This window comes from Pseudorasbora parva, chromosome 11, assembly GCF_024679245.1.
Source record: "Pseudorasbora parva isolate DD20220531a chromosome 11, ASM2467924v1, whole genome shotgun sequence".
NCBI lineage: Eukaryota > Metazoa > Chordata > Actinopteri > Cypriniformes > Gobionidae > Pseudorasbora > Pseudorasbora parva.
Genome location: NC_090182.1, coordinates 47,785,566 through 47,803,782, shown reverse-complemented (window position 1 = coordinate 47,803,782; position 18,217 = coordinate 47,785,566). Strand labels below are relative to the sequence as shown.

The 18,217-nt window shown below is 43.3% G+C and overlaps 1 protein-coding gene across 1 annotated transcript in view; it reads left to right on the top strand.

Annotated features, from left to right (window-relative positions):
* stx18 (syntaxin 18) overlaps nt 1–18,217 on the top strand; it is a 34,800-nt gene that overhangs the window by 9,962 nt on the left and 6,621 nt on the right. Inside the window, exons 2-9 of the mRNA XM_067458159.1 lie at nt 11,270–11,337; nt 11,446–11,561; nt 12,530–12,607; nt 13,209–13,275; nt 15,681–15,745; nt 16,524–16,606; nt 17,288–17,346; nt 17,460–17,529. Coding sequence (XP_067314260.1) covers nt 11,270–11,337; nt 11,446–11,561; nt 12,530–12,607; nt 13,209–13,275; nt 15,681–15,745; nt 16,524–16,606; nt 17,288–17,346; nt 17,460–17,529 — 606 coding nt within the window. The remainder of the gene's footprint in view (nt 1–11,269; nt 11,338–11,445; nt 11,562–12,529; nt 12,608–13,208; nt 13,276–15,680; nt 15,746–16,523; nt 16,607–17,287; nt 17,347–17,459; nt 17,530–18,217) is intronic.

Here is an 18,217-nt window from a genome sequence, read left to right as displayed (position 1 = left end):
ATGACTTTATCTGACTTACTTTATCTCATAAATATGACTATCTGTCTGACTATCTCATAATTATGACTTTATCTGTCTGACTATCTCATAATTATGACCATCTGTCTGACTATCTCATAATTATGACTATCTGTCTGACTATCTCATAATTATGACTTTATCTGACTGACTATCTCATAATTATGACTTTATCTGACTGACTATCTCATAATTATGACTTTATCTGACTTACTTTATCTCATAAATATGACTATCTGTCTGACTATCTTTATCTGTCTGACTATCTCATAATTATGACTTTATCCGACTGACTATCTCATAATTATGACTTTATCTGACTGACTATCTCATAATTATGACTTTATCTGACTGACTATCTCATAATTATGACTATCTGTCTGACTATCTCATAATTATGACTTTATCTGACTGACTATCTCATAATTATGACTTTATCTGACTGACTATCTCATAATTATGACTTTATCTGTCTGACTATCTCATAATTATGACTTTATCTGACTGACTATCTCATAATTATGACTATCTGTCTGACTATCTCATAATTATGACTATCTGTCTGACTATCTCATAATTATGACTTTATCCGACTGACTATCTCATAATTATGACTTTATCTGACTGACTATCTCATAATTATGACTTTATCTGACTGACTATCTCATAATTATGACTTTATCTGACTGACTATCTCATAATTATGACTATCTGTCTGACTATCTCATAATTATGACTTTATCTGACTGACTATCTCATAATTATGACTTTATCTGACTTACTTTATCTCATAATTATGACTATCTGACTGACTATCTCATAATTATGACTATCTGTCTGACTATCTCATAATTATGACTTTATCTGTCTGACTATCTCATAATTATGACTTTATCTGACTTACTTTATCTTATAATTATGACTTTATCTGACTTACTTTATCTCATAATTATGACTTTATCTGACTGACTATCTCATAATTATGACTTTATCTGACTGACTATCTCATAATTATGACTTTATCTGTCTGACTATCTCATAATTATGACTTTATCTGACTGACTATCTCATAATTATGACTTTATCTGACTGACTATCTCATAATTATGACTTTATCTGACTGACTATCTCATAATTATGACTTTATCTGACTGACTATCTCATAATTATGACTTTATCTGACTGACTATCTCATAATTATGACTTTATCTGACTGACTATCTCATAATTATGACTTTATCTGACTTACTTTATCTCATAATTATGACTTTATCTGACTGACTATCTCATAATTATGACTTTATCTGACTGACTATCTCATAATTATGACTTTATCTGACTGACTATCTCATAATTATGACTATCTGTCTGACTATCTCATAATTATGACTTTATCTGACTTACTTTATCTCATAATTATGACTTTATCTGACTTACTTTATCTCATAATTATGACTTTATCTGACTGACTATCTCATAATTATGACTTTATCTGACTGACTATCTCATAATTATGACTATCTGTCTGACTATCTCATAATTATGACTATCTGTCTGACTATCTCATAATTATGACTATCTGTCTGACTATCTCATAATTATGACTATCTGTCTGACTATCTCATAATTATGACTTTATCCGACTGACTATCTCATAATTATGACTTTATCTGACTGACTATCTCATAATTATGACTTTATCTGACTGACTATCTCATAATTATGACTTTATCTGACTGACTATCTCATAATTATGACTTTATCTGACTGACTATCTCATAATTATGACTTTATCTGACTGACTATCTCATAATTATGACTTTATCTGACTGACTATCTCATAATTATGACTTTATCTGACTGACTATCTCATAATTATGACTTTATCTGACTGACTATCTCATAATTATGACTTTATCTGACTTACTTTATCTCATAATTATGACTTTATCTGACTGACTATCTCATAATTATAACTTTATCTGACTGACTATCTCATAATTATGACTTTATCTGACTGACTATCTCATAATTATGACTTTATCTGACTGACTATCTCATAATTATGACTATCTGTCTGACTATCTCATAATTATGACTTTATCTGACTTACTTTATCTTATAATTATGACTTTATCTGACTTACTTTATCTCATAATTATGACTTTATCTGACTGACTATCTCATAATTATGACTTTATCTGACTGACTATCTCATAATTATGACTTTATCTGTCTGACTATCTCATAATTATGACTTTATCTGACTGACTATCTCATAATTATGACTTTATCTGACTGACTATCTCATAATTATGACTTTATCTGTCTGACTATCTCATAATTATGACTTTATCTGTCTGACTATCTCATAATTATGACTTTATCTGACTTACTTTATCTCATAATTATGACTTTATCTGACTGACTATCTCATAATTATGACTTTATCTGACTGACTATCTCATAATTATGACTTTATCTGACTGACTATCTCATAATTATGACTTTATCTGTCTGACTATCTCATAATTATGACTTTATCTGACTTACTTTATCTCATAATTATGACTTTATCTGACTGACTATCTCATAATTATGACTTTATCTGACTGACTATCTCATAATTATGACTTTATCTGTCTGACTATCTCATAATTATGACTTTATCTGACTGACTATCTCATAATTATGACTATCTGTCTGACTATCTCATAATTATGACTATCTGACTTACTTTATCTCATAATTATGACTATCTGTCTGACTATCTCATAATTATGACTATCTGACTTTATCTCATAATTATGACTATCTGACTTTATCTCATAATTATGACTATCTGTCTGACTATCTCATAATTATGACTATCTCATAATTATGACTATCTGACTCACTATCTCATTATGACTTTATCTGACTTACTTTATCTCATAATTATGACTATCTGACTGACTCTCATAATTATGACTTTATCTGTCTGACTATCTCATAATTATGACTTTATCTGACTTACTTTATCTCATAATTATGACTATCTGTCTGACTATCTCATAATTATGACTATCTGTCTGACTATCTCATAATTATGACTTTATCTGACTTACTTTATCTCATAATTATGACCATCTGTCTGACTATCTCATAATTATGACTATCTGTCTGACTATCTCATTATTATGACTATCTGTCTGACTATCTCATAATTATGACTTTATCTGACTGACTATCTCATAATTATGACTTTATCTGTCTGACTATCTTATAATTATGACTTTATCTGACTGACTATCTCATAATTATGACTTTATCTGTCTGACTATCTCATAATTATGACTTTATCTGTCTGACTATCTCATAATTATGACTTTATCTGACTTACTTTATCTCATAATTATGACTTTATCTGACTGACTATCTCATAATTATGACTCTCTGACTGACTATCTCATAATTATGACTTTATCTGACTGACTATCTCATAATTATGACTTTATCTGACTGACTATCTCATAATTATGACTTTATCTGTCTGACTATCTCATAATTATGACTATCTGACTGACTATCTCATAATTATGACTTTATCTGACTTACTTTATCTCATAATTATGACTTTATCTGACTGACTATCTCATAATTATGACTTTATCTGACTGACTATCTCATAATTATGACTTTATCTGACTGACTATCTCATAATTATGACTTTATCTGACTGACTATCTCATAATTATGACTTTATCTGACTGACTATCTCATAATTATGACTTTATCTGACTGACTATCTCATAATTATGACTTTATCTGACTGACTATCTCATAATTATGACTTTATCTGACTGATTATCTCATAATTATGACTTTATCTGACTGACTATCTCATAAATATGACTATCTGACTCACTATCTCATAATTATGACTTTATCTGACTGACTATCTCATAAATATGACTATCTGACTCACTATCTCATAAATATGACTATCTGACTCACTATCTCATAATTATGACCATCTGTCTGACTATCTCATAATTATGACCATCTGTCTGACTATCTCATAATTATGACTATCTGTCTGACTATCTCATAATTATGACTATCTGTCTGACTATCTCATAATTATGACTTTATCTGACTGACTATCTCATAATTATGACTTTATCTGTCTGACTATCTTATAATTATGACTTTATCTGACTGACTATCTCATAATTATGACTTTATCTGTCTGACTATCTCATAATTATGACTTTATCTGACTTACTTTATCTCATAATTATGACTTTATCTGACTGACTATCTCATAATTATGACTTTATCTGACTGACTATCTCATAATTATGACTTTATCTGACTGACTATCTCATAATTATGACTTTATCTGACTGACTATCTCATAATTATGACTTTATCTGTCTGACTATCTCATAATTATGACTTTATCTGACTGACTATCTCATAATTATGACTTTATCTGACTGACTATCTCATAATTATGACTTTATCTGACTGACTATCTCATAATTATGACTTTATCTGACTGACTATCTCATAATTATGACTTTATCTGACTGACTATCTCATAAATATGACTATCTGACTCACTATCTCATAATTATGACTTTATCTGACTTTATCTCATAATTATTATGACTTTATCTGACTGACTATCTCATAATTATGACTTTATCTGACTGACTATCTCATAATTATGACTATCTGACTCACTATCTCATAATTATGACTTTATCTGACTGACTATCTCATAATTATGACTTTATCTGACTGACTATCTCATAATTATGACTTTATCTGACTGACTATCTCATAATTATGACTTTATCTGACTGACTATCTCATAATTATGACTTTATCTGACTGACTATCTCATAATTATGACTTTATCTGACTGACTATCTCATAAATATGACTATCTGACTCACTATCTCATAATTATGACTTTATCTGACTTTATCTCATAATTATTATGACTTTATCTGACTTACTTTATCTCATAATTATGACTTTATCTGACTGACTATCTCATAATTATGACTTTATCTGACTGACTATCTCATAATTATGACTTTATCTGACTGACTATCTCATAATTATGACTTTATCTGACTGACTATCTCATAATTATGACTTTATCTGACTGACTATCTCATAATTATGACTTTATCTGACTGACTATCTCATAATTATGACTTTATCTGACTGACTATCTCATAATTATGACTTTATCTGACTGACTATCTCATAAATATGACTATCTGACTCACTATCTCATAATTATGACTTTATCTGACTTTATCTCATAATTATTATGACTTTATCTGACTGACTATCTCATAATTATGACTTTATCTGACTGACTATCTCATAATTATGACTATCTGACTCACTATCTCATAATTATGACTTTATCTGACTTTATCTCATAATTATTATGACTTTATTACTATACACTCCAGCTTAACAGCACTTCAACTTACTAAATCAACATTATAGCACACTAAATGGAAATTATGACTCAGAAAAAAAGTTATTAAATTGTCAACATTTAGACATAAAAAGATGGACAGATAAAAGCCAGATAATCTTAATTCATCTGGAAAAAAGCCCAACCCTCTCTGGACCCTTTCAGAGCTCCTGTTCTTTATTTCTTCATGACGAATGTCTAGGGAAGGAAAGCGTCTAAATGAATTGATTTGTGTGTCTGTCTGTCTGTCTGTGTGTGTGTGTGTGTGTGTGCGCGTGCGTGCGTGCGTGCGTGCGCGGCTCAGGTGAAATCACTGCCTGATGTTCTCTGATGAGGATTGTGTGTGTTTGTGCTGTTGGCCTCAATCAGCTCGCGGTGGGCTTTCTGAATGAATCTGCTGTAAACAGTCAATCGCTTTAATCAGCTCAGCAAATTTAACACAAACTCTTTGAGCTTCGGGCTAAATCCCTTCAACAAGGGCAATAAGTGAAGGGTAAACACATTTGTTTTAAGATGGACAAACATTGAGTCATTCATCATGAGCGTGGGATAGTGTATGATCTGTGTTCATAACAGAAAAATCATGCTTTTATAAATCACAGGACATGAAGAAGATGGAATTCCAAGCCATGATTATGAGATGTACTTAAAAAGTCAACTATAATTATCATTTTAATTATATCATATTTCATCATCTTGACTAATGTTTCCGAGTGCCCGAAGCTTGTGTTGTAAGTGTGTCTGCAGTGTTGAATGAAACATGATTTGTGTTTGTGCTCGTGTTTAAACTACAGTCACCTTTAATCCTGAAGCTTCAAAAGCCCAATAAAGTGGAACATCATAAGCGTTTGTCGGACTCATAAAGAGAGGATTGTCGAGTGGAAACTAAACCGGCGACAAAAACCCCAAACTGACCCAAACCTGTCACTGGGGATCGCTATCAGGTTTCTATGGTGACGCTGTGTGTGTGTGTGTGTGTGTGTGTGTGTGTGTGTGTGTATGCATGTGTGGCAACGTGGTCCTAGGGAAAGTGAACGAACGCGTGACTTCACAGAATCCACCTTTACACTGTGTGTGTGTGTGTGTGTGTGTGTGTGTGTGTGTGTGTGTGTGTGTGTGTGTGTGTGTGTGAGAGAGAGAGGTAAACGGAGGGTCTCTGATGATGAGATTAAATGCAGCCAGGCAGACTGTCTCCTTTAGCCCCCGACACACACACACACACTCATGCTGGGCTCATTGTTTAGGTATTACTTGCTCTTTAGGCTCTTAAATTACCAGAGCAATTGATCCCTCTGCCCTCCTGCAAGGCCTCCAGGCCCACTGCAGAAAACACACACACACACACACTCACACACGTTCAGATAACAGTGGGTGTGCTGCTCTCTGCTGGTGAGAAGAGGAACTGACTCTTCCACTGACACACAGATGGTTTATCGAGTCACTGAATGTTGGAATCCCTCATCCGTTCATCATCAGCTGATCTTCACCTGTGTGTGTGTGTGTGTGTGTGTGTGTGTGTGTATCACCAGACACTGGTGTTTGCTTTTGAAGTGAACTACTCCACAGTTCACCAGAGCATCAGTGAGGAGGACAGACACGGGTTCCATATCATCTCTGGACATATAGTTTGTTTGTCTATCTGACCATCCGTCTATCTGACCATCCGTCTACCTGTCTATCTGTCTATCTGACCATCCGTCTATCTGACCATCCGTCTACCTGTCTATCTGTCTATCTGACCATCCGTCTATCTGACCATCCGTCTACCTGTCTATCTGTCTATCTGACCATCCGTCTATCTGACCATCCGTCTACCTGTCTATCTGTCTATCTGACCATCCGTCTATCTGACCATCCATCTATCTGTCTATCTGACCATCCGTCTATCTGTCTATCTGACCATCCGTCTATCTGTCTATCTGACCATCCGTCTATCTGACCATCCGTCTACCTGTCTATCTGTCTATCTGACCATCCGTCTATCTGACCATCCGTCTACCTGTCTATCTGACCATCCGTCTATCTGACCATCCGTCTACCTGTCTATCTGTCTATCTGACCATCCGTCTATCTGACCATCCGTCTACCTGTCTATCTGACCATCCGTCTATCTGTCTATCTGACCATCCGTCTATCTGACCATCCGTCTATCTGACCATCCGTCTATCTGACCATCCGTCTATCTGAACATCCGTCTATCTGTCTATCTGACCATCCGTCTATCTGTCCATCCGTCTCTGTCCATCCGTCTATCTGACCATCCGTCTCTGTCCATCCGTCTATCTGACCATCCGTCTATCTGACCATCCGTCTATCTGACCATCCGTCTATCTGTCTATCTGACCATCCGTCTACCTGTCTATCTGTCTATCTGACCATCCGTCTATCTGACCATCCGTCTACCTGTCTATCTGTCTATCTGACCATCCGTCTATCTGACCATCCGTCTACCTGTCTATCTGTCTATCTGACCATCCGTCTATCTGACCATCCGTCTACCTGTCTATCTGTCTATCTGACCATCCGTCTATCTGACCATCCGTCTATCTGTCTATCTGACCATCCGTCTATCTGTCTATCTGACCATCCGTCTATCTGACCATCCGTCTATCTGACCATCCGTCTATCTGACAATCTGTCTATCTGACCATCCGTCTATCTGACCATCCGTCTATCTGTCCATCCGTCTCTGTCCATCCGTCTATCTGACCATCCGTCTCTGTCCATCCGTCTATCTGACCATCCGTCTATCTGACCATCCGTCTATCTGACAATCTGTCTATCTGACCATCCGTCTATCTGTCTATCTGACCATCCGTCTACCTGTCTATCTGTCTATCTGACCATCCGTCTATCTGACCATCCGTCTACCTGTCTATCTGTCTATCTGACCATCCGTCTACCTGTCTATCTGTCTATCTGACCATCCGTCTATCTGACCATCCGTCTACCTGTCTACCTGTCTATCTGTCTATCTGACCATCCGTCTATCTGACCATCCGTCTACCTGTCTATCTGTCTATCTGACCATCCGTCTATCTGTCTATCTGACCATCCGTCTATCTGTCTATCTGTCTATCTGACCATCCGTCTATCTGACCATCCGTCTATCTGACCATCCGTCTATCTGACAATCTGTCTATCTGACCATCCGTCTATCTGTCTATCTGACCATCCGTCTATCTGTCCATCCGTCTCTGTCCATCCGTCTATCTGACCATCCGTCTCTGTCCATCCGTCTATCTGACCATCCGTCTATCTGACCATCCGTCTATCTGACAATCTGTCTATCTGACCATCCGTCTATCTGTCTATCTGACCATCCGTCTATCTGTCCATCCGTCTCTGTCCATCCGTCTATCTGACCATCCGTCTCTGTCCATCCGTCTATCTGACCATCCGTCTATCTGACCATCCGTCTATCTGTCCATCCGTCTATCTGACAATCTGTCTATCTGACCATCCGTCTATCTGTCTATCTGACCATCCGTCTATCTGTCTATCTGACCATCCGTCTATCTGTCCATCCGTCTCTGTCCATCCGTCTATCTGACCATCCGTCTCTGTCTATCTGTCTATCTGTCCATCCGTCTACCTGACCATCCGTCTATCTGACCATCCGTCTATCTGTCTATCTGTCCATCCGTCTATCTGTCCATCCGTCTCTGTCCATCCGTCTATCTGTCCATCCGTCTATCTGCAGTGGGTACAGAAAAATATTCAGACCCCCTTAAATGTTTCACTGTTTGTTGTATTGCAGTCATTTGCTAAAATCATTGAAGTTACGTTTTTTCTCAGTTTGTACACACAGCACCCCATATTGACAGAAAAACACAGAATTGTTGACATTTTTGCATATTTATTAAAAAAGAAAAACTGAAATATCCACATGGTCACTCAGTATTCAGACCCTTTGCTGTGACACTCATATATTTAACTCAGGTGCTGTCCTTTTCTTCTGGTCATCCTTGAGATTATACTGATTGGACTTGATTAGGAAAGCCACACACCTGTCTATATCAGACCTTACAGCTCACAGTGCAGGTCAGAGCAAATGAGAATCAGGAGGTCAGAGGAACTGCCTGAAGAGCTCAGAGACAGATCTGGCCAAGGTTACAGAAACATTTCTGCTGCGCTTAAGGTTCCTAAGAGCACAGTGGCCTCCATAATCCTTAATGGAAGACGTTTGGGACGACCAGAACCCTTCCTAGAGCTGGCCGTCCGGACAAACTGAGCTATCGGCGGAGAAGAGCCTTGGTGAGAGAGGTGAAGAAGAACCCAAAGATCACTGAGGCTGAGCTCCAGAGATGCAGAGATGGGAGAAAGTCACCATCAGTCCTCCACCAGTCGGGGCTTTAATGGCAGAGTGGCCGACGGAAGCCTCTCCTCAGAGCAAGACACATGAGCGTTTGCTAAAAAACACCTGAAGGACTCCAAGATGGTGAGAAATAAGATTCTCCGGTGTGATGAGACCAAGATAACTTTTTGTGCCTTAATTCTAAGCGGTATGTCTGGAGAAAAATATCACCTGTCCAATACAGTCCCAACAGTGCAGCATGGTGGCGGCAGCATAATGCTGTGGGGTGTTTTACAGCTGCAGGGACAGGACGACTGGTGGCAATCGAGGGAAAGATGAATGGCCAAGAACAGGGATATCCTGGACGAAAACCTTCTCCAGAGTGCTCAAGACCTCAGACTGGGCCAAAGGTTCACCTTCCATCAAGACAATGACCCAAAGCACAGCTAAAATAACGGAGGAGCGGCTTCACAACAACTCAGTGACTGTTCCTGAATGTCCCAGCCAGAGCCCTGACTTAAACCCAATTGAGCATCTCTGGAGACCTGAAAATGGCTGTCCATCAACATTTACCATCCGACCTGACAGAACTGGAGAGGATCTGCTGGAGGAATGGCAGAGGATCCCCAAATCCAGCGGTGGAAAACTTCCATCGTTCCCAAAAGACTCACGGCTGTATCTGATCAGAAGGTGCTTCTGCTAAACACTGAGCAAAGGGTCTGAACACTGAGGACCATGGGATACTACAGTTTTTCTTTTTTATAAATTTGCGAAAATTTCAACAATTTCGTGTTTTTCTGTCAATGTGTGGTGCTGTGTGTACAATAAAGAGAAAAAAATAACTTAAATGATTTGAGCAAATGCTGCAGTATAACAGAGGGAACAATGCCAGGGCTCTGAATACTTTCCATATCCACTGTGGATGGACTGTATCTGTCCGTCCGTCTGTCTGTCCATCTATTTGTGTGTTTGTCTGAGGTCCCCCCTCTCTCTGTGTGTGTGTGTGTGTGTGTGTGTGTGGTTCTTGCTGTCAGACGTTCAGATGAAACACAGACACACTCTCTGTCTCAAAGCTGCTGCTGGGAACGTTTGATTTCTTAAAGCTTCATGAAATGAGTGTGTGAACAGCGTTTGACCTCTGACCTCTGACTGTCTGATGGTGTTGTTCCAGCCGCCAGGATTAGACCTCCGCTGATGTCATGAGTGTGTTTCACCTGAGAAGTGTGTGTGTGTGTGTGTGTGTGTTTTAATCACTATTAAGTGATTCTGTTCAGGTCAAATTCTACAACTGCAGCAATTACATAATTGCTGTTATTAAAGGAGCAGAAACATTTCAGCGACGTTAGCAAAACAGCTCTACTGCGTCTGTCAGTCTCGCTCGGTGTGTGTGTGTGTGTGTGTGTATGGCTCTGCAGTGCTTTACAAACTCAGTGCGTGATCTGATATTTCTGCTCTTTATTCTGCAGATCTCAAACATCTCGAAGTTGAAGGACTTTCTGCAGCAGCACAGGAAGGAGTATGTGCACGCCGGCAGGTCAGTGTGTTTGTGTGTTTGTGTGTGTGTGTGTGTGTGTGTGTGTGTGTCTCCGGCAATGTCTCTGAAATCAATATGTGCGTCTCATCTGTGTGTGTGTGTGTGCAGTATGTTGTGTTCGGACGTCTCCCATATGACGGACAGTGAGAGGGATCAAATTGACCAGGATGCTCAGATCTTCATGAGGACCTGCGCAGACGCCATCGCACAACTGCGGTCTGAGAGTACGACACACACATTTCATTGCAATACACAACTCAGTCAGCTGTATTCCTGTAGCTCTTTATACAGGACCAGTGGAGAACCGGCCACAGGGTCATGGGCGGCCAAGGCTCATTGATGACAGTGGGGAGCGAAGGCTGGCCCGTGGGGTCCGATCAAACAGACGAGCTACTGGAGCTCAAACTGCTCCAGAAGTTAATGCTGGTTCTGATAGAAAGCTGTCAGAATACACAGAGCAGCTCAGTTTGAGGCGTATGGGGCGGCATAGGGTGACCTCTGACCCCTGACCCTGCCGAAAGCAATAAAATGGCCGCCACAGTCCCCAGATCTCAACCCAATAGAGCATCTTTGGGATGTGGTGGAACGGGAGCTTCGTGCCCTGGATGTGCATCCCACAAATCTCCATCAACTGCAAGATGCTCTCCTATCAATATGGGCCGACATTTCTAAAGAATGCTTTCAGCAGCTTGTTGATCAATGCCACGGAGAATTAAGGCAGTTCTGAAGGAGAACACGGGACTTGATTTGGCCATGTGGAATTGATTGGATGTGGGCGTGGCTCAATAAAAGGGGTGGAGTTTTGTTCTGATGTTCTGACTCTAAGCTGATGAACCTCGAGGCCTACGATCAATCAAATCCAAAAAGACACAAAACCAGTCCTAATGTTATCCGGCCGAGGAGATCATCCTGCAGCTTACACGACACTCACGGTTAAAATATATAGGAATCGTGATCAGTGTGTGCTCACACATATATATATATATATACATATATATATATAAATAAATAAAAAACTATCAATAAATGCAGCAAAAAATTATAATGATTCCAAATTTCTGACCGTAGTGTAACTAAAAATGTGTTTGTGTTCAAAATGCAGATAAATGATTTTGGACACTTTCTGGTTGCCAAATGTCAATGTATGATTGTGTGTGTGTGTGTGTGTGTGTGTGTGCGCGTGTGCGTGTAGTGAACAAACAGCAGGTCTCAGCACAGGTGAAGGATCATCGGGCAGCAGTGTTGGATCTCATAGAGTCTTATCTTAAAGGTACACACACATACAAATACACACACACACACATGCACGTCTGGTTCACAATCTTTGTGGGGACTCTCCATAGGCGTAATGGTTTTTATACCGTACAAACCGTACATTCTATCCCCTTACACTGCCCCTAAACCTACCCAACACACACACACACACACACTGCCCCTGAACCTACCCATCACACACACACACACTGCCCCTAAACCTACCCAACACACACACACACACACAAACACACACACTGCCCCTAAACCTACCCATCACACACACACACACACACACACACACACACACACACACACACACACACACACACTGCCCCTAAACCTACCCATCACACACACACACACACACTGCCCCTAAACCTACCCATCACAGGAAACACCGCTGGCTGGTCCCCACAATGTAATATAAGCAAGGACACACACACACACACACACACACACATACCGAATCAAATTCTGTTGCAGTATTGTCCTGTTTAACACTGAAACTGCTTTGAAACATTCGTCATTGTAAAGACGCGATATAAATAAAGCTGACTTGACTCACACACTCACGCTCTTTCACATTGTGTGTGTGTGTGTGTGTGTGTGTGCAGGTGTGTGTAAACTGTATTCTGAACAGAGAGCTGTACGTGTGAAGAGAGTCGTGGACAAAAAGAGACTGTGAGTAAACGCTCATGAATAAACTCCTACGCATCACATCTTCACACTGATGTATGGATATCTTTATTGATAGCACTCGTCAGTGCAGTTAATGTGTTAGCAGTTACTCCGGCTGCTCCGCACACTCACTCCGGCCGCTCCGCACGCTCACTCCGGCCGCTCCGCACGCTCACTCCGGCCGCTCCGCACGCTCACTCCGGCCGCTCCGCACGCTCACTCCGGCCGCTCCGCACGCTCACTCCGGCCGCTCCGCACGCTCACTCCGCACACTCACTCCGGCCGCTCCGCACACTCACTCCGGCCGCTCCGCACACTCACTCCGGCCGCTCCGCACGCTCACTCCGGCCGCTCCGCACGCTCACTCCGGCGGCTCCGCACACCCACTCCAGCGGCTCCGCACCCTCACTCCGGCGGCTCCGCACACCCACTCCGGCGGCTCCGCACACCCACTCCGGCGGCTCCGCACACTCACTCCGGCGGCTCCGCACACCCACTCCGGCGGCTCCGCACCCTCACTCCGGCGGCTCCGCACACCCACTCCGGCGGCTCCGCACACTCACTCCGGCGGCTCCGCACACTCACTCCGGCGGCTCCGCACACTCACTCCGGCGGCTCCGCACACTCACTCCGGCGGCTCCGCACGCCCACTCCGGCCGTTCCGCACGCTCACTCCGGCCGCTCCGCACGCTCACTCCGGCCGCTCCGCACGCTCACTCCGGCCGTTCCGCACGCTCACTCCGGCCGCTCCGCACGCTCACTCCTGCGGCTCCGCACCCTCACTCCGGCGGCTCCGCACCCTCACTCCGGCGGCTCCGCACGCCCACTCCGGCGGCTCCGCACGCCCACTCCGGCGGCTCCGCACACCCACTCCGGCCGTTCCGCACACTCACTCCGGCGGCTCCGCACGCCCACTCCGGCCGTTCCGCACACTCACTCCGGCCGCTCCGCACGCTCACTCCGGCCGCTCCGCACACTCACTCCGGCGGCTCCGCACGCCCACTCCGGCCGTTCCGCACACTCACTCCGGCCGCTCCACACGCTCACTCCGGCCGCTCCGCACGCTCACTCCGGCCGTTCCGCACGCTCACTCCTGCGGCTCCGCACCCTCACTCCGGCGGCTCCGCACGCCCACTCCGGCGGCTCCGCACGCCCACTCCGGCGGCTCCGCACGACCACTCCGGCCGTTCCGCACACTCACTCCGGCGGCTCCGCACGCCCACTCCGGCCGTTCCGCACGCCCACTCCGGCGGCTCCGCACGCTCACTCCGGCCGCTCCGCACACTCACTCCGGCCGCTCCGCACACTCACTCCGGCCGTTCCGCACGCTCACTCCGGCCGCTTCCGCACGCTCACTCCGGCCGCTCCGCACCCTCACTCCGGCGGCTCCGCACGCTCACTCCGGCGGCTCCGCACCCTCACTCCGGCGGCTCCGCACGCCCACTCCGGCGACTCCGCACGCCCACTCCGGCCGTTCCGCACACTCACTCCGGCGGCTCCGCACGCCCACTCCGGCCGTTCCGCACGCCCACTCCGGCCGCTCCGCACGCTCACTCCGGCCGCTCCGCACACTCACTCCGGCCGCTCCGCACACTCACTCCGGCCGCTCCGCACACTCACTCCGGCCGTTCCGCACGCTCACTCCGGCCGCTCCGCACGCTCACTCCGGCCGCTCCGCACGCTCACTCCGGCGGCTCCGCACCCTCACTCCGGCGGCTCCGCACACCCACTCCGGCGGCTCCGCACGCTCACTCCGGCCGCTCCGCACGCTCACTCCGGCCGCTCCGCACACTCACTCCAGCGGCTCCGCACCCTCACTCCGGCCGCTCCGCACCCTCACTCCGGCCGCTCCGCACGCTCACTCCGGCCGCTCCGCACACTCACTCCGGCCGCTCCGCACACTCACTCCGGCCGTTCCGCACGCTCACTCCGGCCGCTCCGCACGCTCACTCCGGCCGCTCCGCACACTCACTCCAGCGGCTCCGCACCCTCACTCCGGCCGCTCCGCACCCTCACTCCGGCCGCTCCGCACCCTCACTCCGGCCGCTCCGCACACTCACTCCGGCCGCTCCGCACCCTCACTCCGGCCGCTCCGCACGCTCACTCCGGCCGCTCCGCACACTCACTCCTACTCTTAATAGTTTGCAAATCTTGGTATTTAGGGCACTTTTTGTTTTCCTTTGCCTCTTTATGACAGATGGATTCCTGTACTCCTGAGTTTGAGCAAAAGCATCTGCTAACTGCATAAATATAAAAACTGAACAGGTTTTGGGGCTAGAATTATGATTGGGTCAAATGGCGTGAATGGGTAAAACGGCCTTATTGAGTTTGGACGGCTCTCTCTCGTTAGCAGAGCGGAGTGTGTGATTGATTACACTGATTCACACTGGATGTGGATGTGTTTGCAGATCCAGATTAGAACCGGAGCAGATCAGTCAAGACAAACACCAGAGCGACGGTGAGGAGAACAGCGGTGAGAACCACACACAGTCACACACACACACACACACACTACCCCTAAACCTACCCATCTCTCTCACACACACACACACACACACACACACACACACACACACACACACACACACACACACACACACACACACTGCCCCTAAACCTACCCATCACAGGAAACATTCTGCATTTTTACTTTCTCAAAAAAACATCATTTAGTATGTTTTTAAGGCCATTTGAATTATGAGGACATTTGATATGTCCTCATAAACCACATTTATAGGGTAATACCAGTGTAATACCCATGTAGTTATACAAATTTGTGTCCTCATAAACCACATAAACAGGCTCACACACACACACACACACACACACACACACACACACTCCTCCTGTGTGATTTATAAGCCTTTTGTAAAGTGGGGCCATGGGTAATGTCCTCATATTTCACCCTCTCCTGTAATACCTGTGTCATACCCATGGCATTATACACATTTGGGTCCTCATATGTCACACACACACACACACACACACTGTAAAGTGTTACGTTAATACATTCAAAATAAATAAATTAAAAACAATCATTAAATAGTTAATTCCTACATTTAACAAAAATATTCATTTGATAAAATAATTTGATGACAACACAATACTACAGTGAGTACACACACTAATGTGATAGATAATCAATATCTGAGTCCGCAGAACTGGGGCTTTATATATGAACACACACACCTGCCCTTCAGATGAGGATCCAGAAAGATTGAGCGGTGTGTGTGTGTGTGTGTGTTTTACAGACAAACCCGTTTCAGACAATAATGTTGATCTGTGGGAGGAGAATAGAGCTGAAGACGACCTTTCACCCGAGGAGATACAGATGGTACACACACACACACACACACACACCTCACACTTACATACATTCACACTCACACACACTTGCACACACTCTTACTCACACTTACAAACACGCTCACTCATACACAGTCACTCACACACACATTTGCATACACTCTTACATACACACACACACACACACACACACTTACATTCACGCTCACTCACACGCACATTCGCGTACACTCTTACATACGCACACACTTACATTCACGCTCACTCACACACACACATTTGCGCATACTCTTACACACACTCTCACACTTACACACACTTACAGTACATACACATTCACTCACATACACACTCACTCACACACACATTCACGCACACTCTTACACACACTCTCAAACATACACACACTTACAGTACATTCATGCTCACTCATTCACACACGTTCGCATACACTCTTACGTACACACACACACACACACACACTCACATTCACGCTCACTCACACACACATTCGCATACACTCTTACGTACATACACACACTCACATTCACGCTCACTCATGCACACATTCACACACACACTCTCTCTCACTCACACACACACACACACACACACACACACACACACACACACACACACACACACACACACACACACACACATCACACTGGGTCAGTGATCTGTGTGTGTGTGTGTGTGTGTGTGTTAGTTTGAGCAGGAGAATCAGAGGCTGGTTGGAGAGATGAACAGTCTGCTGGATGAAGTCAGGTGAACACACACACCTACTCAAATATTGATCAGACACTAAATGATTAGATTCTTATTGAGACGACGAAAAATGTCTTAAAATGTGTGTGTGTGCGTGTGTGTGTGTGCTACAGGCAGATCGAGGGGAAGGTTGTGGAAATATCTCGTCTGCAGGAGATCTTCGCGGAGAAAGTCCTTCATCAGGTCAGAGGTCGACACACACACACACACACACACACACAGAGAAATATGAGTTTATTATAAAGTCATGAATCTGATAATGAAGATAATTCCACCACATAGGAGAACAAACCCATGCTTTGGTAAATCATAATTGTGTCATAAGTCTTCTGGAAGATAAACATGTGAATAATGAGATGAGATGAATATAACAACAACAAGAAAAACCAAATATAAACAGTAAAGGGAATACAACAAACAAACAAACAAACAATAATAAAAGAAGAGCTCAGCGACCCTGAGCCAGCGGTGACATGAAGTGTAAAGTTCATTAGGTTCAGGAGAGAGAGACCAATGCCTTTTCTTCTTCTTCTTTTTTTTAATCTTCTACGTCTTGCACCGCGTAGAGGACTCTAAAGCGTTGGCATTGCTGGAGGAAAAGACAGTGCCTAAAGAACATTTCAGATTTTACAAAAAATAATAAAGAAAGGTTTAACAGACAAACATTTGCACTTGTGTATAAAAAACTGAAAAATAAATAGATTTATAAGAAAATGCTTGTCTTTAAGAGTTATAACATCCAAATAGGACGTCCTTAAACGCCAAAGAGAGAAACACGCGCAAACAAACGACACGAAAACAATCCCAAAAGAGCTGAAGGACCGACTCATCCTCCACTCCACAAGAGGAGCGAAGCGGATCCCTCTCGGGA